At 33.6% G+C, this 21,243-nt stretch overlaps 1 protein-coding gene across 11 annotated transcripts in view; it reads right to left on the bottom strand.

The window, feature by feature from the left end:
* MDM4 (MDM4 regulator of p53) overlaps positions 1-21,243 on the bottom strand; it is a 92,853-nt gene that overhangs the window by 57,260 nt on the left and 14,350 nt on the right. For 8 of the 11 annotated variants that reach the window (XR_012489068.1, XR_012489067.1, XM_074308917.1 and 5 more), the window contains exons 2-6: positions 13,263-13,372; positions 11,066-11,140; positions 4,061-4,194; positions 3,578-3,627; positions 672-739 (exon numbers count right to left, since the gene is read on the bottom strand). Coding sequence is in view for 7 of the 11 variants with exons in the window: in XM_074308915.1 (XP_074165016.1) it covers positions 672-739; positions 3,578-3,627; positions 4,061-4,194; positions 11,066-11,140; positions 13,263-13,372 (437 nt within the window). In the remaining 4 variants the exon portion in view is untranslated. Of the gene's footprint in view, positions 1-671; positions 740-3,577; positions 3,628-4,060; positions 4,195-11,065; positions 11,141-13,262; positions 13,373-13,691; positions 14,230-21,243 lie in introns of those variants that run through there. The other 3 variants (XR_012489070.1, XR_012489069.1, XM_074308916.1) reach the window with 2 other exon arrangements.

Here is a 21,243-nt window from a genome sequence, read left to right as displayed (position 1 = left end):
GGGATGTAGCAGTTCCATTCTGAGTAACCAGTGAAAGTGCAACACAATGGGTTATGCACAAGAAAGTGAACATTGAAGTAAAACAACACTCACCTAATTTCAGAAAGTCAGTAATGTTCCCTAATCCCATCCTGAGTGGAGCAGGGAGGTCACAAACCTGAGGAAAACCTCAGCTGAACAAGAGGCCAAAATCTGTCATTTTGAGCAACCTGTCAGCACTTGGCCTCCTTCTAGCCTACTGCTAAAATAAAGGAAGTATCTCCTAGCAGACTGGTTCAATGAACACAAAAGCAAGATTAGGGTGACAGCTTCTGTGGGCAAACCACAAGAAACTGCCTGACTGGTACTTATTTGCATAGAAAATGTTTCAATTCCAGTAAAACAGTTTGCTCAGAACACATGCGCATACACACATACACAAATTCAAAAGAAAGTGTAAACTGGAAGGAATAAAGATAAGAAGTGCTACATCCCAAGAAAAACTCAGAGACTGGAACTCTGTTATGGGCAGAACAGAGAAGGTTCACTCTGTCCTTGGTCTATAGACTCCCAAAAACTTCTACTGTCAAGTTTGGACCATAAGGAAGAAAGGTTTTGGGAGCCCAAGATCCAGAGGTACAGAGAAGGGGCCACTCTGTACAACAAAAGAAGTCACCAGTTGGTGATTTTACCTTCAGTTGATCTCGGCTTGGAATATCCATACTCTGATCCTGTGCGAGAGCGAGAGTCTGTGCAGCATCTAGATAGTAAGTAAAACAAAAGGAAAAAACCTTCCCTGGTAATAACCATTCTTTCCACACAAAAAGGACCTCAACAAGCAATCCTGTAGTCAGACTTGGCCCCTACAAGTATAGGCCTTCATGATGACTGCATAATGCTCTCATTAGCAAGGAGAAAAGAATCAAAGACGAAGCTAGGTCCAGATAGGCCTGGTTAAAAATGAAGTGATAAATTATAATTTTTTTTGGGGGGGAGAGAGGGACAGAGAAGGAAGAGGTGAAAAAAAAATCCCTTTATTTAAGCAAGATGGCTACAAGTGTTCTTCTACAATAAGTTTCCAAATTTCTGTAAGAAATTTTGAAAACATGGTTACAATCATAAATAGAACTCTTTAAATAAGATGTAATGGAAAACTAAGAGCTTCTTCACATGTGGTCTCGTATTTTTTAAAATCCAACTGTCACATCTGTAAAGGTCTACAAGAAATTTAAAAAAAAAAAAATCTCTCCACTTCCTTTAAAACAAATAAGCACACTTATCCCACCTATGAGTATCAGGGTTATTTGACAGGATTCTTGACTTGATGTAAGATTATAGGGGTTTAAGACAAGTATTAATTATCCTGGTCACTATGTACACTCAAAAAAAGGGCAGAGTAAGCAGTTGAAAGCACTATCAAGGTGAATAAATCATAGCCTTAGTGAGATTACTGTTTGAGAACTAAATTATTCCAAAGGAGAAATGTATTTCAAAGACTCCAACAATTGGAAATTTTACAAGCACAAAAGGAGATGGAAATAAAGTCAAGCAAGATAGCAGCAAGAAAGCAATCATCAGAGAAATAATATTGGTTCTGAAGTCAAAGATCCTAGGTTCAGATCTCACCTCTAATGCCTGCTTACCATTATTTTAAGCAAATCATTTCATTTCCTCACCTATAAAATAAGGGGGGCCAGGACTAAATGGCCTCTATGGCCGCTACCATCTCTAAAGTTAGGATACTATGAAGATACTACCCAGGAGTACTTGCTAAGCAGACATATGTAGATAGACCTGAGTTAGCCCAGTCATATAGATCCTCCTTAATTCCACTCACACAATCACTGACAACTTTACTTACTTAAGGGCAGCCAAAGAAAGTAAAAAGATCTTTTAATCTTAACTCAGCTGACAATACAGCTGTTGGTAAAAAGCAGAAAACTCCAAAGAAAACCTGCTTTATAGGTTAAAACATGTTTAAAGAGATGAAAGTGTCAAAACACAAATGTGATTTTTTTTTTTAGAAAAATTTTGCTAATGCAAACTCTTATCTTTAAAACAAAAAAGTTCAAGTTAGGGTACCAAGCTCGTAAGGAACTTACAACTCCAAATATACAACTCCAAAATAGCTACTTATTCATGTTAAAACAATTGAAAGAACAAAAAGTAGAAATCACCTGTGGAAAACTAATGCAAAGAGTGGAGATATCAAATAAATGCCATATCTGCCACACCTATTTCCTTTTATTATCCTACTCAAACACACAGAAAAATGGAATAATTTCTTTAAAATAATAGCATTCCCTTTGATCAAAACAACAACTATATATATATCCCAGGAGGTGAAATGTGCTTCATTAGAGCTGTGGAGGTAAAGGAAGGAACAAAAAGATTTCCTTTACTAATGGAAAATGCAATATCCAATTCATTTAAGGCAACAGAGATAGCCAAAGAAATATTCCAGAAGTGCAATTGCAATTAAAAGGGCATTCACAAAAACATTTGGGGGCAAATTCTGTCATCAGAAGAAATGATTATTTATTGACCGCATTTATGGCAAGTTAATTCCTGCAAAATCGGTGTAACAAATGAAGTAAAGAAATAAGAGGACTTTAAACACATACGTGTGGGGGGGAAGAAGGGAAGGGAGACAGATCAAGAGATAGAGACATATGAATTTTGTACCATTATAATTCAATTATTAGACACTAAGTTTATTGATTTCCAGGATATCTGCTGAAGTATAAGCAATTTATTGCTATATTTTCCCCCATTACTGCTCAAAAAAATATAGATCCTACAGCTGGAAATGCTAAGTTATGGCACAAATAATTAAATTTCAATAATGTGAACATTTCATACAAGCTTTTCCTGAATTTTGAGAAATGACCCAGTGAGTCCAATAAATCAAGAATTAAAATTCACACATTTAGATTTGAAAGAGTGTTTTCCCTTATTTCTAAGCACAATTATTGGGGATGGATGACCACCAATTATTGCTACAAACTATCAAAGCAAGACACAATTTCAAGGATTAACACAACTGGGCTACATTTTTTAAGAGGACAAGGTTTCAAAAATCTTCAGTTTCTTAATTTGAGACCAGCTCAAATAGGTTAAAATCTAGGGATATAGGGTTAATAAAATGTTCTGTACATTATACATACCTAAAAATGATAAAATACACAGCCCCGGTTCTTAAGTATGTCTGATTCACTTATTCAACCCTAGGACCTCACCATTTCTTAACAAATATAGTCGAAGTGTGTGTGAATTTCTCTCAATCTCTCTCTCTCACACACATACATACATACACACACACACACACAGACACACACACAAGAGTTCCTGCAAATACTTTTATCAACTACATTGAAAGAGTAAAAAAACCATTAAAAAAAAAAAAAACTGGCGCTTGAATACATGGCAATAACATTTTTAAAAGTGATATGTCCTTTCTAATTATTCCCATATAATTTCATTCATATTCTTCCTTTCCTATTACTTGCTCTAATCAAATCACTACTGTACTATGTATATATACATATGTGAGTGTATATATATATATGTATATTCTGATAAAAGAGGATGGACATACCTGTGACAGTTGCAGTAACCAGATTCTTTCTCAGCATGTCATATAGCGGGCTGTTATGAGATGAAGGAAAACATTAAAGGGAAAAAATGTGGTCACTCATATCTACAATTCTAAGAACTTGAAGTGTTTTTTAATAAATGCTCTTATTTGTCTCCAAATGTGGCAAGGAGGTGCTGCAATATTATTTATATTTAACTGATGAAGAAACAGATCTATAAGAGAAACTAATAGATCTTATTCCTGTAGCTTGCCAACTTAAAGATTAATTTCATGGAAGAATTAGTTCTTGCTTTGTAGTTTTAAATTCTAATTAAGCAAATTCCCATTGCATTCTAAGGTAAGATGGATTCAGAATGGGTAGATATTACTACACAGGGAAAAAAGAATTTGGACTTCTCAGCTACTACTGGCTTGTGAATAAAGGACCACAAATCACGCGTAGCTGTGCGCAAACCACAAGAAACAAACTTTTATTCTTCTTACCTTGGATCTTTCACAGAAAAGCTCTGAAGTCCTAGTAGTTCTCCTAGAAGATCTCCACCACAATATACCATGTGCTGCTCCTGCTGATCATAAAGCTGCTTCACCATTATATATTGGCCTAGATAATGCATGACCTGCATGGGGACAAAACAGTAAAACAACATTTATCCAGCTACTACCTACAACTCAACTTTTATTAAAAAAAATAATAATAAAATAAAAAATTGATAAATGATATCTATTGAGAAATGTCAGTATCAGTATTTCTGAGGACCTCAATGATAAAACTTCAGGGTATAAGGACATGGTTAATACTAGTTGCAATGAGCTCCATGAGAGCTTTGTGTACTCTGAATCTACTATAGTACTCTTTGCATTCAATACTGACTTGATATTCATTCCTATTCATTTCTGTCCTTATAAAATGAAATTTCACATATAGGTTTGCCTATATTTCAAACACATGGAGATTATTTTAATGGAACCATCTCCCTTTAAATAACAGCATTTGCTTCAATCAAAAAAAAAAAAATCTTTAGCAAATGAGTATATTTGACTTCAATCTATTTTGCTCCATTTCACCTGAGTAATAAAATGGAAGGAAAGTAAGATAGTACATTAACTATGATCAAAAAGTTACCACACAAAAAATTTTTTAAAATCTTGACTGGAGAGAAATGACAAATGTCTCTTATACTTTGTCTAATATAGTCAGCATACTTATTCATTTTGCTTAACTGAACTTGTTTGGTACTTGGGAAGATTTTCTAAGCAATTTTTAAACAAGAACATTAACAAAATAAAATTACAAGTGCAATATATCCTATTAATCTCACTACTTATTTAAGTCTATAAATCAGTAACACAAAATTAAAGCAACTAAAAATTAAGTGATTTGCCCAGGAATCAAAAACAAAAACCCAATAACAATGCTTTGTTAATTGAGTCCATTTACATTCCCAGCTGGTTAGAATTTTCCTCCTATCACAATTCAATCATAAGCAGAATGAAATATATATATTATAAATTAATTTATGCCCATACACCTCTCCAATTTATTTAGCTGAGCCTAAGGAACTGTCAAAAACTACCTTATCATGTTGGACATCTGCACAGACAATTCCCTAAAGCTACTCTCGTTCCACTGGATAACTGATGCTACTGTGTGACTTTTTCTAAGACACGTGCCCCACTAAGTAGCTTGAGCAAGGGGAGAAGGGAAAATAAATGACTAAAGGAAGCTATGTAACTGTGTAACTCTCAGGAAGAGAGCCAGTCCAGAATGCAGGGCAAGGTTGTCTAACAATATTAAAATGATTAACTTTCAAAATACTTTCTCCTTGATTATTCTATTTGATTCTGACAACAATCCTTCAAATTAGGTAGGCTGAGCCATATTAACCCGACTGCAAACAAGAGGATCCAGAACAATGTACTTCAAAGTCTGAGAAAAAGCAGTGATGTTTCTCTAGAGGGGGTTTTGTGAGTCAGAAAGACCTTAGTTCATCTCCTTCAAAAGAACAGCTATGTGACTATAAACAAATCTTCACCTAAGCATGCTCCTCATTCAGAAAATGGTCATAATGCTCCCTGTAGTACCTTTTTTGTCATGAGGCTCAAATTGGACCATATGCCTAAAGCACTTTGAAAGTGAAATACTATACCAGTTATAATTTTAATACAATAAGCTGAAGACAGAACAGGAACTAGAACACAAGTGCATTGACATAACCCAGGACTCCTGGCTCTATTCTGCTGCCTCAATGTGCAACTGTCCACTGAAAAAAGATTCTAGAAAAAATCATTAAATGTTGATGTACAGTATGGTCCTAGTACTTCTGGATCAGTTTCTTGTTGATGTAAACGTCCAAGTGTTTTCTCATCAAATTTCTAGAATGTAACCTCTAGAAATAGACCTATTTCATATGCCCTGTGCCGACTACAATGACAGGCACATTACTGGAGCTTAACTGATGCCTGTTGATGAATTGATTCAATAAAAATGGCAAGATCTTCTCAGCAACTTCAAACAATCTTGTCCCTCTAATCTTCCCATTAAAATGCAAGACAGCAAACAGTAAAATTTTAGTGCAATGGATCCCAACTCTGAGGCTGTGGACACAGAGTTAATAGAAATCTGCACAATTCCTTGAGACCTAACATTGTTATTTGGATTTCTTTCTAACTCCAACACAGTATTCATTCATGCATGTAACTATTATGTGGAGGTGGAGCAAGGTTCACAAAACTGTTTAACCAAAAGGAGTCCTTATATTTGAAAGTTTGAATGCCATAACTCTAAAACAAAACTGGTGTAAAAACTGAAGATTAGGAACCATGCTAAGACAATGTTTTCTTATTTTCCATTTTTTATCTGATGCCTTCTTTTGATTACATTCCTCAAATTCTCTTCCAATCAAATTCTATCTTGTTAAAAAAAAAAAAAATGAAAAAAAAAGAATCAGTTCAGCAAAACTAACATATAGACCTCATCTGACAGTATATCCACACTTCACTCTAGTTCGCCATTACTGCAATGAGAGTTTTCTCAACTCTTTTCTGAGTCAAAGCTTCATCATTATAATTAATTATTAAGAATTTGGTTTCTCTTTACTATTATTTCTAGTAAAGAAATATTAAACTGGGGGCAGCTAGGTGGCGCAGTGGATAGAGCACCAGCCAGTCAGGTGGACCTGAGTTCAAATGTGATCTCAGACACTTAATACTTTCTAGCTAGGAAAGGAGAAAATCAATTAATTTATAAGACATCATTAAAAAAAAAAAAGTTTACTTATTCTAAAGAGCTGAAAGGGAAAAGATTTTTCCAAATGTTCTTAAAAAAAAAAAAAAAAAAAGCCTACATTAAAGAACTCATGCAAAACTACCTATTAGCAACAAGATTGGAAGATTGAAGTGAGAATGGGAAATTCTCTCATACATGAGAAAAATGTATATTGAAATGTGAGTCTGGGATGAGGAAGAAGGAAATTTCCACGGAATTGATTTCCAAGAAACCTAAAATTGGAAATCTTTGAAATGCAAAAACATTAGATACTGGTATAGTAAAACTGCAATACTATGCAAATTACTCTTAGATTTGGTACTTTACTAATCAAATTACTGAAAAACTTTTTTTATAAAAATTTTATTTTTATATAAAATATTTTTATATAAAATTGTTTATATAAAATAAAAAAAATTATTTTATTATTCCTAAGACTAAAGGTTAAGAATATCCAAGGATATGATTAAAAAAAAAAAAAAAAAAAAAAAAAAAAAAAAGGAAGGAGAGGCTTAATACCACCAGATTTAATCTTAGATTGCAAAGCAACCAATTGGCAAAATTATCTATCACTGGATTAAAATCAGTGGAACAGGCTAAATAAGACCTGCAAACAAATGCAACTAAATTTTGATGAATTCAAGAGCATAAACTTGGAGAAAAGTTAAATTACTTGTCCAGGGTCATAGAGCTACTATTTTCAGGAGGATTAGAATTCAGGTCTTCCTATCCCATCTGGTGTCTAAGTAACTACTGATAATAAAGAAATTAGCACATAGCACATGAATGCACTGATCATAGAACTGTGAACTGGTTCAGTCATTTTGAAAAGCAATTTGGAACTGTACGAGAAAGATAATTAAAATTGCATATTCTTGGACCTAACAATAACACTGCTAGGTCTTTACCTCAAATATATCAAAGAAAAGATTCTGTACAAAATATGTATGCACAAAAATATTTATAGCTGCTCTTTTTTGTAGTAGAAAAGAACTGGGAACTAAGGAGATACCTATCAATTGGGGAAATGATTGAAAATTGTGGCATAAGTGCAACAGACTATTACTGTGCCCTAAGAAATTACAAAAGGGGATGTTTCCAAGACACCTGGGAAGACCTGTATATAGAATAAAATATACAGATCAAGGAAAATAACAATAGTCTTAAAAAAAAAAAAAAAAAACTCTTGATCGACATGATTCCAGAGGATTTTTAATATGAAGCATGCTACCACCTCCTGACAGAAAATTAGATGATGGGCTCAGAATACAGAATGAGACATATTTTTAGATGCAGTCAAAGCAAAAATGTGTTTTATTTGACTATTTGCTACAATTTTTTCCCCCTTTTTTCCAATGGTGTAGTGGACAACATGGAGATAGGAAAGAAAATAAACTACTGGTGATTGAAAGAAATTTTTTTTTCAATTAAAAAAGCCTAACCAACAAGTTTCAGTTCAGTATTTTATATCTTCTGCAACAACAAATTCCAAATGTATAAAAATGCAAAGTTATATAATTTTTTCAACTACTGAAAAGAATAGAAAGTGCTCTCTCTCTCTCTCTCTCTCTCTCTCTCTCTCTTTCTCATATAACTAATCTATAATCATTAGAAACAAAATCTATTCTCCACTCATTTCTATCTTCTACTAGAAAAAGAAATTCTCGGGACAGCTAGGTGACGCAGTAGATAGAACACCAACCCAGAAGGCTGAACTTGAGTTCAAATCTGGCCTCAGATACTTAAGCACGTCCTAGCTGTGTAACCCTGGGCAAGCATTTAACTCTAAACACCTCAGGGAAAAAAAAGAGAGAGAGAGAGAGAGAGAGAGAGAGAGAGAGAGAGAGAGAGAGAGAGAGAGAGAGAGAGAAAACTAAAAAGAAAAGGAAATTCTTCACTATTTTCTACTCCATTATATTTCTTCCACTAGGGGAAAAAAAAATTCACCAAACACAAGACAGAAAATACCATACAATAAAAAATTAATATAAAAACAAAAAGCTTCCACAAAAATAAAAACCAATCCATCTAACATGAGAAGAAAAAAAAATTGCAAACTTGGGGAAAACTATATTTAAAAACTCTAATTAAAGAGTCTAATAAGTAAAAACTTTAGGGAATAACATAAATGTATGACTAAGAGCCATTCCTTAGTGATCAGATGGATACTAATAATTTATATTTCTTCATTTGAAGAAAAAAAAAAAACTTGAAAAAAATTTCACAATCCTTATTAAGAGAAACAGATCCTGAAGCATTAATCCATACCCTAGCCCTCAACTATCAAGCTAGCAAAGATACTACAAGAATGGAAAATGCATTGTTGAAAAGAACACTTGCTAATTTATTGATATTATAGCTATCTCTGGATTGATTCAATCCTCCTTAAAAACAATCTGGAGGATCAATTCTGATGGACAAGGCCCTGTCCAACAATGAGATGAACCAAATCAATTCCAATAGAGCAGTAATGAACTGAACCAGCTACACCCAGCGAAAGAACTCTGGGAGATGATTGTGAACCCTACATAGAATTCCCAATCCCTCTATTTTGTCTGCCTGCATTTTGGATTTCCTTCACAGGCTAATTGTACACTATTTCAAAGTCCGATTCTTTTTGTACAGCAAAACAACTGTTTGGACGTGTATACATATATGGTATTTAATTTATACTTTAACATATTTAGCATGTGTGGGTCTACCTGCCATCTGGGGGAGGAAGTGGGGAGAAGGAGGGGAAAGTTGGAACAAAAGGTTTTGCAATTGTCAATGGTGAAAATTGCCCATGCATATATCTGGTAAATAAAAAGCTATAATAAAAAAAAAAAAAAGATTCAACCATAGAGATAACTTGATTCAATAAATAAATAAAATCAAAACAATCTGGAAATATGCAATTAATGTTACTATTTGTTCACACTCTTCAAAGATTTCTCCACTGAGACAATCACACAGAAGTTAAGAAATGTGACCCCTAAGTACATACATGATCATAATAGCATTATTCATGATAACAAAAAGCCCCCAAAACTTGAGAAATGCTTTACAAATTAAGGTATGTGAATGAAACAGAATATTACTGCAGCATAAGAACTAATGAATTCAAAGAAACCTGGGATGAATATGATACAATACATTAAATGAAGTTAATAGAACCAAAAGAACAGTATACAAAATGAGTACAATGAGGAAGCAACAAACTTGAGACAAACACAAAACTCAGTATTAAAAGAGTACCCTGTCGAATGACTGCCATCTAGGGTAGGCAGTGGAGGGAAGGAGGGGAAAATTCGGAACAGAAGGGAGTGCAAGGGATAATGTTGTAAAAAAATTACCCGTGCATATGTACTGTTAAAAAAAAAAAAAAAAAAAAAGTTATAATTATAAAATTAAAAAAAAAAAAAAAAAAGAATACCCTAAGTTTAATGACACATCCCTCCCCTGGACTAACAATAGGTAAATTAACTTTCTCCAAGAATGTGCTCTGTAAGACAATTTGTTTAGAGCTCTTTGCTGTATCAAAACAAAATCTTTCAGTAAATTAGAGCCACACAATTTTTTTTCCCCATTCAATGGAAGATCTTTACTGTGCTATGTGTGGGCTGCTAACATTGATTAACATTTCAACAGTAAGCCCTCAACCACTTAAAAGTATTCAATTTGCTTTTGCAAAAAAATTTTAGAAGCTAAATAAGTTATTTAAATGCATAAGTGTTTAAAATAAGTCACAGAGTTCTGCAGGAATATCTGACATATTTATAATGAAAAACTACTGCATTTAATTCCTGGCTGGCAGGATACCCTGTAAATCAGTGGCAGTGTCATTTTTTAATCTTGTACACACTTTGCATTTTAATCCTAAAATAAATGAATACACTGTGAATCTTACATTTAGCTGACAACCCACTTCAAAAAGAACTTGAGAAAAAAATTTATAATCAAATACAACTTGAACTTAAGTATTTAAAAGACAGCAGAAGTTGCTACTCCAATGTCTCAAAAGTAATACTCGATTTAACTTCTTCCTTTCTCATGATGCGTCCTCAAAATATCTGCTACACAGCAAACTAAATAGTGTAAAAGTTTGTACAGTGAGCTGCTAAGCGAATTAGATACTAATTCATTTCCTGACTTCCACCATTGAAGTACTCTTAAAATGTTAGAGAATTAGTTGACTTCTATTTTTTTCTGAAAGTGAATGTACAAAAGATCTAGATGCTTACCTCTTTCATAGTGAACATTTCACCTTGCGCACCTGCTGCCTGCAAAATCTTTAGCAATGGCAGTTTTGGTCGTACCTAATAGATACAAATATAATTTGCTATTTATATTTTAACTAAAACTTCAGGTATATCCTGAAAGACATACACAAATTTGTAAGTCTCTCAAAATGCCTAAGAAACACTAGTGACTATTTCTTCACATAGACCCATTATATTAACAACCAATAATATTTATTTAATGCCTTCAAGACCATCTATGAAGACATTTAACCATACATTTAAAAGTAACTTTTGCCACTTAAGTACATTTATACATTCAATACTTCTGGTCTCTTTGCATAACCTTCATATGAAGAAAAGGACTGCCAATCAATTTTAAACTTAAAAATAAGATAGGAGAGTAGTGAAATACAGGAAAGAGTCAACCATAGACTTGGGGGGAAAAAGGTTCAGTCTTGTCTCAGATACATATTGACTGAATGACCATGGCAAGACATTTAACTTTTCAATCCACCCAGACAGTTTTAAGATGAAATTGCAAAGCAGATACCAATCTAAATTAATTGAAGAAGTTTCCAAGATCAATTAAATCACAAATATGATCAAAAAATAATAATAATAATAATTTTTAAAATTAAATCACACAACATTTTTCAAAATGAGCTAAATAGTAAAAGTATCAATGAGTTATTTTTTTGGGGGGGAAAAGAGTTATATTTGGTTGATCCACTGAAAATAATGTTGGTTTTAGTAACAATTTATTATATAGTATTTTAAATCTATGACCTCACTTAATCTTCACAACAACCCTGTGAAATTGATAGAGGGAGAGAGGGAGGAGGGAGAGAGGGAAGGAGGAAGGAAAGGAGGGAGAAAGGAAAGAAGGGAAGGAGGAAAGGAGGGAGGGAGAGAAGGAAAGAAAGAGTAAGGGAGGGAAGGAGAGAGGGAGGGAAAGAGTAAGGGAAGGAGGGAGGGAGGGAAGGAGGAAGGAAAGAAGGGAGGGAGGAGAGGAGGGAGAAAGGAAAGAAGGGAGGCAGGAAAGGAGAGAGAGAGGGAGAGAAAGAGTAAGGGAGGGAGGAGAGAGGGAGGGAAAGAGTAAGGGAGGGAGGGAGAGAAGGAGGGAAAGAGTAAGGGAGGGAGGAGAGAGGGAGGGGAAGAGTAAGGGAGGGTAGGAGGAAGGAAAGGAGGGAGAAAGGAAAGAAGGCTTGGAGGGAGGAAAAGGAGGGAGAGAGAGAGGGAGGGAAAGAGTAAGGGAGGGAGGGAAAGAGTAAAGGAGGGAGGGAGAGAGCAAGGGAGGGAGGGAGAGAGGGAGGGTAAGAGTAAGGGAAGGAGAGAGGGAGGGAGGGAAGGAGGAAGGAAAGGAGGGAAGGAGGAAGGAAAGGAGGGAGGAAGAAGGACACTTAACATTTCCTAGCTGTGTTACTCTAATCAAGTCACCTGAATCTAACTGCCTTGGGGGAAAAAACTTTTTCTCTGAATTTGTTTTTAATATTAAATTATAACCAACAATACATTTACTACACTAAGCTACAGAAAAGGTAAAACATATTAATCAGGAAAATGAGACAGTGGTGGTAGAAGGATGTTATGACACTACAAATCTTTGACAAGTCTGATGAACTGATCATTAGTACATCCTAATTTTGCCAAGGACTTCAGTGCCTTCGAAGTATAAATACCTTGCAGCAGAATATAAAGACATAGCCATCAAAATAAATCCCATTTAGGGTCTTCAATTAAACTTTAATTACCAAATAAACAAGAATGAATGATTGATGTCCTTATAACATTATTTTTAAGAGCTGAGTACTTACTTCACAGAAGTACTAATAAACAAAACGCAGTGCTGCAGATGGAAAAAAGTAAAAACGTTGAATTTTTACTGAATAATCCACATAAGACTATTTTATAATAATTTCTGCATATCTTATGCATAATCTTCACACTCAGAAAAACATTAATTTTCAAATTCTTTCTTTGGCATTCAATATAATTTTTTTCAGTTGTCAACTCAAGATTATGAGAGCCCACAAAATTTGGTCATGGCTCCATGAACAATTTTAGATGTGTTTCTAAAACAGTTCTATAGAGAGCATTATTGTCTAAAAAGTAAATCAGCAGTTAGTTCAGTTCCCATATCTGCATTGGATGTTTTCTTTAAAGAGAGAGAATCAGATAAAACATAAAGGCAGGTTACCTGATTGACTTGTCCTGGTGTAATTCTGCAAGCATTTTCAGATGCTGAACAATGTGCAGTAATAGAAGACAATGACATTTTGGCAGGGAAGTTGCAATCTGTAGGCTTAACTTAAAAAAAAAAAAAAAAAAAAATTTACTCAAAGCATTTTAGATTTCCTAATTTTTAATTTTTTAAAAATTAAAAAAAAAAAAATTTATCAAAAATAATTGCATCAATTTTTCAAGACCAAAAACCAAAGGCAAACACTATTATTTCAAAATAAAGACAATTTCAACTTAAGTGTATCTTATATTATCTGAATGATTTTGAGGCACAAGCCAACAAGTAAATCAATGATACCTCTCCCTCAGATGATTTTGCCTGAAGCAAAAAACAGGTTCACATATAGTCCAACCTCCACACAATAGTAAAACTAAATGGATTTACCTTCAGGTCCAACTTTCAAATTATTCCTTCTTCCCTGAATTTGTCTCCCTTCCTTTCTCTTCCTCTCTAAGCTCCAGAACACTCTTTACTAGGAGTTACTGAGATAAGGATGCTAAAAGTATTTCACTAATACTTAAAAGAGAAATCTCCAGAGACAAGTTAGGACAAGTCCTCGAACTAGATCCTGGGAAAAGTGAGTCAAGATAGTTAGTAATAGCTTAGTCAACCTTAAAGAACAATGTGAAATCCAGTGACAGCAAAGGTTACAACATAAATGAGTCAACCAAGATTGAAGTGCTACCAACTCTTGATTTTTCATAAAGAAAAAAACAACAGGAACAAATCCAGAGGTGATTTATTTTTGGCCAATTTCCACTGCTCCCAAATTTTTTATTTCAATAGAAGAAGTAAATAGCTCTACATTAGAAGTAGGTAGTTTAGCTTAGGTTCATATCTGACAAAGGTATTAATCCATCAAGGATATATCTTAAGAGTCAGCAGGGAAAATATATTAAAAGGGTAGAAAATCTCATACAAAAATAAAGACAATAGCTGTTTTAATGAACTATACTTAGCACTATGCAAAATAGAAATACAAAAATAATTTATAAGCAAAAAGCCCGTTTATTTTTTCAGATAAGAAAACCCAAATTCACTGATATAAATATAAATATAAATATAAATTAAGTAATTAGGGAGAATAGGGAAAAGCTTTGCATAGAAGGTTATACCTGAAGTGAAGATAAGCAGATATTGCAGGTACATTGGATGGCCAATACAAAGGGATGCAAGCAAAGCATAAAATGTGAGTATAAGTAGCTTATGATGAAGTATTTCAATGACTATGAAAGATTGTGAAATACATACATTTAGAACAAAAGGTTAAAAGGAGACTATGAGGGGAGTAAATATTTTCTACTAAAGGCAATTGAGAACCACTGAAGACACTTTTCTTGGGCAATTAAGTATGGAGGATAAAGACAGTGAAGAAAAGAAATAGGGGCAAGAAGTGATAAGGGTCTGAGTTAAGGAGATGATAGATAGTATGGGTAAAAAAAATACAACAGGTCAAGAAGAGAAGTCAAAATCTGGCACTTGATTGGAGTTCAATAATGTAATGGAATGCAGAGTCCAAAATGGTACCAGCCTAGGAAGCAACTTAATCACAAATCACAAAAGGCAGAATCAGTCTAGACAGTCTAGACATGATACTGAAGATAAATTAACAAAGGAAGTATACAACAAAGGAGATTTATTCTGAAGACATTATTGGGTCTAGTCTAAAGACATCTTAAATAGAGAAGGATACACCAAATGCTTGAAAAAATTGATACATTACTACTCAAAGCAATTAAGAAAATACAGCTACTTTTTCATTTCTATAAAATCTTTGTGAAAATAATCTACACACATATCTTCACTCTCTCAGTTATCTTCTATTTCTCTCTGTCTACTGGTTCCTGTCTACAAACATGTCTTCCCTGCCTCAAAAAAGTCTTCCATTGAGCTTTCCATCCTTTATTATCTTTCCATCTCTCTTATCTTTTGTGGATAAACTTCAAGAGAAAGTTGTTCTACAATAAGTGCCTCCACTGTTCTTTCCTCTCCTTTTTCTCTACAATGTCTCCTGATTTTATCATTCAACAAAACTGGCTCTCTCCAAAATATCTTAATTGTCAAATGCAATGACCTTTCCTCAGTCCTCATTCTACTGAACGTTTCTGTAGCCTCTGACACTATTGGTCACCCTCTTTTGACTTTCTGTCTCTCTCTCCCTGAGAAAAAAAAACAAAACACAATAACAAAATTAACTAATCTAGAAGAACTTAAAAGGCCAAGAATATCAAGGGATGAAAAAAAAAAAAAATGCAAAGGAAGGTCGCCAAGCCATACCATATCCAAAACTATATTATAAATTAACAATCATCAAAATTATTTGATACTAGCTAAAAATTAAGAGTGGTAGATCAATGAAATAGGTTAAGTATATAAGACACAGTAATCAAAGACTCTAGATTCTGGGATAAGAAATCACTATTTGACAAAAACTGCTAGGAAAACTGGAAAATCCTATGGCAAAGAGACAAAGCATAGACCAACATCTCATACCACGTACCCAGGTTAAATAGAGGCTGATATCAGAAGTAAATTAGGAGAGCAAGGAATAGTTAGTTGACTTGTCAGATTTATGAAGTTAGAGAACTTTATGAAATGCAAAATGGACATTCTGAATACATTAAAAATGTTTGTACAAAACCAACGGAAGATAAGAAGGGAAGCAGAAAGATGGGAAGCAATTTTTATAACCAGTGTTTCTGATAAAGGCACCATTTCTAAAATATACAGAGAACTGAATCAAATTTACAAGAATACAAATTATTCCTGAAATGATAAATGGTCAAAGGATATGAAAAGGCAATTTTCAGATAAAGAAATTAAAGTCATCTATAGTCATATGAAAAAATGCTCTAAATCAATACTGATTAGAGAAATACAAATTAAAACAACTTTGAGGTACCATCTCACACCTATCAAATTGGCTAATATGTCAAAAAAGGAAAATTATAAATGTTAATGAGGATGTGGGAAATTTGGAATACTAATGCACTACTGGTAGAATTTGGTGGAATTGTGAACTGATCTAACCATTCTGGAGAGCAATTTGGAACCATGCCCACTGGGCATACCCTTTGGTCCAACAATACCATTACTAGGTCTGTATCACAAAGAAATCATAAAAAAGGGAAAAGGACCAACGCGTATAAAAATTTTTGTAGCATCTCTTTTTGTGGCAGCAAGGAGTTGAAAATTAAGGGGATGTCCATCAATTGGGAAATGGCTGACAAATTGTTGTATATAAATGTAATACTATTATTGTTCTATAAAATGACAAACAGGTAGATTTCAGAAAAACCTGGAACTCTTACCATGAGCAGAACCAAGAGAACATTATATACAGAAACAGCAAGATTACATAATGACTTTTCAAATTTTCAAAATGTTCTTTTTAACAATAACTTTTTATTTTCAAAATATATGCAGAGATAGTTTTCAATATTCAACCTTGAAAAACCTTGTGTTCCAATTTTCTTCCTCTCTTCCCCTCACTCCCTTCCCCTAAACAGCAAATAATCTAATGTTGTTAAACATGTGCAGTTCTACTACACATATTTCCACAATTATGCTGCACAAAAAAAAATCAGATCAAAACAGGAAAAAAAAAAAAAAAAGCAAGCAAACCACCATGTGAAAATTAAGTGTCATGTGCTATTTCTAGGGAGCAAGACACAGAAGGAAAAAAGTGAATACATCTATCCAGATCATATTCCTTAGCATAAATATCAACACTTACTAGGGGCAGCATCACCTCTGAGCATCAATTTTCCTTATTTGTAAACCAAAACCTCCATCCCCTCATATTTTCCAGTTATTGGCTGAAGTGATGAGTAGTATAGGTATTACTGTTGTCAACTATGACCAACTTATCCCTCTCCTCAATACACTTTAGAGCTCCCTATTGCCTTTAGAACCAAATATAAAACCATCATTTATTCATAACCTGGGCTGCATCCCACCTTTCTAATCTCTCCCAATCACTATTACAATCCATTCAATTTAACACCTAAAATTCACTTTTCTATATATCCATCAGCAACTATAGGAGATAACAATTTTTAAATTCTGTGAATTTTCATTTTCAGATTTAAAAAAAAAAAAACTAGATCTGATCTCTTTACTATAAATGAGTGAAAAGGTTTTTATTAAGCACTCTGCGTGCCAGGATTGCCAAGTCCTAGGGATACAAGAATAAAAAAGCAAACAATCTCTGCTCTCAGGAAGTTGACCTATCGGGGAAAATGAGACAAACACATTTCTATGTATACATGGAATAAATATATAGAAAACAAGGTAGTCAGGAAGGACTACACTAGTAGTTAGGGATATGAGGAAAGGCTTTGTATACAAAGTGACACATTTTAAAGGCACCTTGAAGAAACTGAGAAATTCTATGAGGCAAAGTAGTAGGAAATATATTCCAGGTATTGAAGAGTGCAAAAGTACAAAAAGACAATAGATATGTTAGAAATAGAAAAAAGGTCACTTTGGCTGAACTGTTCAGTACAGGAAAGGAAGAAATATACAATAAGGTTGGAGAGATAGGTTGTGGGAAAGCTGTCAAGAGCTTTAAATGTCAAAGTTATATCCTAAAGAAAATAAATACAAGTTTACTGAGAATCGGGCCAGATGTGCTCAATTGGATCTGTGATCTCATAATTTAAGGAGATCTCACCAACAAAGCAGATTGCAAACCACCTATATCTGCCCAACTTGGGCAACTCATATTTATGTTATCCCAAATGTTGTGCGTGAAGATGCACTCTCCCATGTGACCAGACTATCTTCTATCACACTTTGTTAATTGTTAACTGACATCTTTTATCCCTAGTCTTCCTTGTTGGTTTTAGGTCACACCTACCAAGTGCCTTTCCACTGCCTGTATGATACAGGCAATTCAAAGGTAATGGTGTTCTAGGTCTTGTTGCAACATTGGTAAAAAAAAAATGTTTTTATTGAAAATATAGGCCTCTGCTGTTGGAAGCTTGAAATTCTGTAAAATTCTCTGTGGTGTCTGGAAAGCAATCCCTTCTACTATTTTTTTTTTCTTTTCAATTCTGGGCCCAGCTCAGCATCCATCTGTCTTCTGCTCCAGATATACAAATTACTGGACAAGTTCCATAATGTCTACCTAGAAGCTGAAATCAGAGTAATAGACATTCTTTACCGATTTGGTTTTTGCTGTGTGACTGGACAGGTTAAACTTCTCTGATCAATCACAGATCCAGAAAACGCAACAATGTCATTCACAAACAGAAGTATCTAGAAGTCCTCATAATGTAAGAGAAATCCCCAATCTGGACTCTTGCATCACAATGTGGATAGTTTATTTAACATATATATCTATTTTATGCTTTACCTGATATTTACTATCTGTGAGTCACTGGATATGGTTACTTTTACTTTTTGTTAGATCTCCATTCCTCTTGAATGACTTTTTTTTTTTTTAGGTTTCTTTTTTTCTGTTTTGAAATCTTGTTGGATCATCTTGATAAGCCTCCTCTCACCCTCAGAAGGCCAACATTTTACTTACTCATTTACACACACACAAAAGCATATATACAAGCTTCTATTTACCAGTTCTTTCTCTGGAGATGGATAGCACCTTCTTTCATAAGACTGCAGTTGATTTGAATATTAATATAACTCAGAATCGTTTAGTCATTCAGTTATTCTCAAACAATATTAATGTTACTGTATACAATGTTCTCTCGGTTTTGCTCATTTCACTCTTCATTATTCATAGAAGTCTTTCCATGTTTTTCTAAAAAGCAACGTCAGTCAATTCTCAACAGCACAGTAGTATTCCATCACACTTAGACCACAACTTATTCAACCTTTCTCCTCTCAATTTCTAGTTCTTTACCACCACAAAAAGTCACTATAAATATTTTAGAACATAGATGACTCACTAATATAAGGTATAAAATAGAAAGATATGTTAGCTAAAATAGTCACCAACCAACCTCTGATAAGGCATTTTTTAGCAAACAAGGGATAGAAAAAAAAAAAAAAAAAAATCACAAAAAATGAAATGATGAATTTGCAAAAATCAATGAAATTAAAATTAAATGGGAAGATAACACAGAAGAAAAAAAAACTGCCAAAAGTTTGTCTGATAAAGACCTTATATTTGAGATAATAAACAAATCCAAATTTAAAAGAATACCATTCCTAAATATAAATGATCATGTATAGCAACAGGCAGTCTTCAAGGTATATTTGTAAAACAAAACAAAGAAAAATATTCCAAATCACTATTAGATAAACACAAATTAAAACAACTCTGAAATTTCACTTCATATTTATCAGGCTGTCAAAGATGACCCAAAAAAAAAAAAAAAAAAAAAAAAAAAATCAATTGTTGAAGAGGCTTCAAGAAAACAGGCACATGCACTTGCACTGCTGGTGAAGCCATAAATTGGTCCAGAAATTAAAAAAAAAACTATTTGGAATTATATGCTTCACTTTGAACCACTGATACCTTAGCAGACCTGTACTTTAAAGACATGATAAAGAAAATTATGAAACAGATAGCTTCAAAAAAATTGGGAAGTCCTGTATAATCTAATGTAGATATTCTTTGACCTAACAATACCAATAACAGGCATGAATCCCAAAAGAGATTTTTAAAGAAGAAAAAAAGGAAAAGAACCTATTTGTACAAAAATATTTATAGCAGTTCTCTTTCTCAGGGCAAAGAGTTGGAAACTGAGGGGATACCCATCAATTGGGGAATGGCTGAATAAATTGTGGTATGTGAATATGATGAAATAGTTCTATGGGAAATGATGAGCAAGATACTCTCAGATAAACTTGGAAAGTCCTTCATGAACTCAACCAAAGTGAAATGTATTGTGTATAAAGTAATAGCAATATTGTAGGATGATCAGTTGTGAATGATTTTGCAATTCTTAGCAATACAATGATTCATGACTCTGAAGGATTTATAATGAAAAACCTAGAGAAAGAATAAATAATAAAAAATTAAAAATACCTAGAGAAAGAATTGATTGTGTCTGAATTCAGATAGCAGAATACTCTTTTTTTCCGATTTAATTTTCTTGAGGGTTGTTGGTTTTGGTTTTCTTTGGGGGGGGAGGGGAGATTGAAGGAGAGATCAATTTTTCTCTCACAACATGACTTTTATGGAAGTCTTGCATAACTTCATATGTGGTATTTTTAGTGAGAGGAGGGAGAAAATCTGGAATTCAAAGTTTAAAAACAAATGTAAAAAATTATTTCGCATGTAACTGGGAAAAATAAAAGTATTAAATATCAATTATCAAAATAAAAAAATCCAATTCAGTGAAATGAGCAGCACATCTCTGGGAAAAACTCATAGACAAACAACATTATTTTAAAAAATTCTAAAAACTTTGAGAATTTTGAGTAATGCAAAGATGAATGAAAATGAATTATACTTCCTACCTTCTGGAAGGGGACAATGTAGTCAAGGTAAAAAATGAGACATATTTTTAGACACAGTCAATGCAGGAATTTCATTTAACAATAGTTATGAGGGTTTTTTTTCTCCCTTTCTTTTTAGTTCAACTGAAGGAGTAAAGATGGGAATGAAAGAAATAAATGCTTGTTAATGTTAAAAAATTAAAATTTAAATAAGACAATGTTTAAACTTTACACATATGTAGACATGTATCTAAAATTTATTAAAAAAAAAAAAAAGATATCAACAAGGTTATAAACCTGGGAGACTGAAAGTTTCTTGAGAAGAGAGGTGAGAAGAGAATGCTTTTTGGCATGCTGAATATGAGATGCTCAATAGGCAGTTGGTGATATGAAAATGGAACTCAGGAGAGAAAATAGGGCTAGCTATGTAGGACCTGGGACTTCTGCACAGAGATGACAATTTAATCCATAAAAGCTAATGAGGACATCAAAGAAAAGAGGAAAGAGTCCATGACAGGTCCCATAT

The sequence above is a fragment of the Sminthopsis crassicaudata genome, chromosome 4, assembly GCF_048593235.1.
Source record: "Sminthopsis crassicaudata isolate SCR6 chromosome 4, ASM4859323v1, whole genome shotgun sequence".
Lineage (NCBI taxonomy): Eukaryota > Metazoa > Chordata > Mammalia > Dasyuromorphia > Dasyuridae > Sminthopsis > Sminthopsis crassicaudata.
Note: the sequence above shows the minus strand (reverse complement) of the source record. Positions and strands in the feature narration are given on the sequence as shown.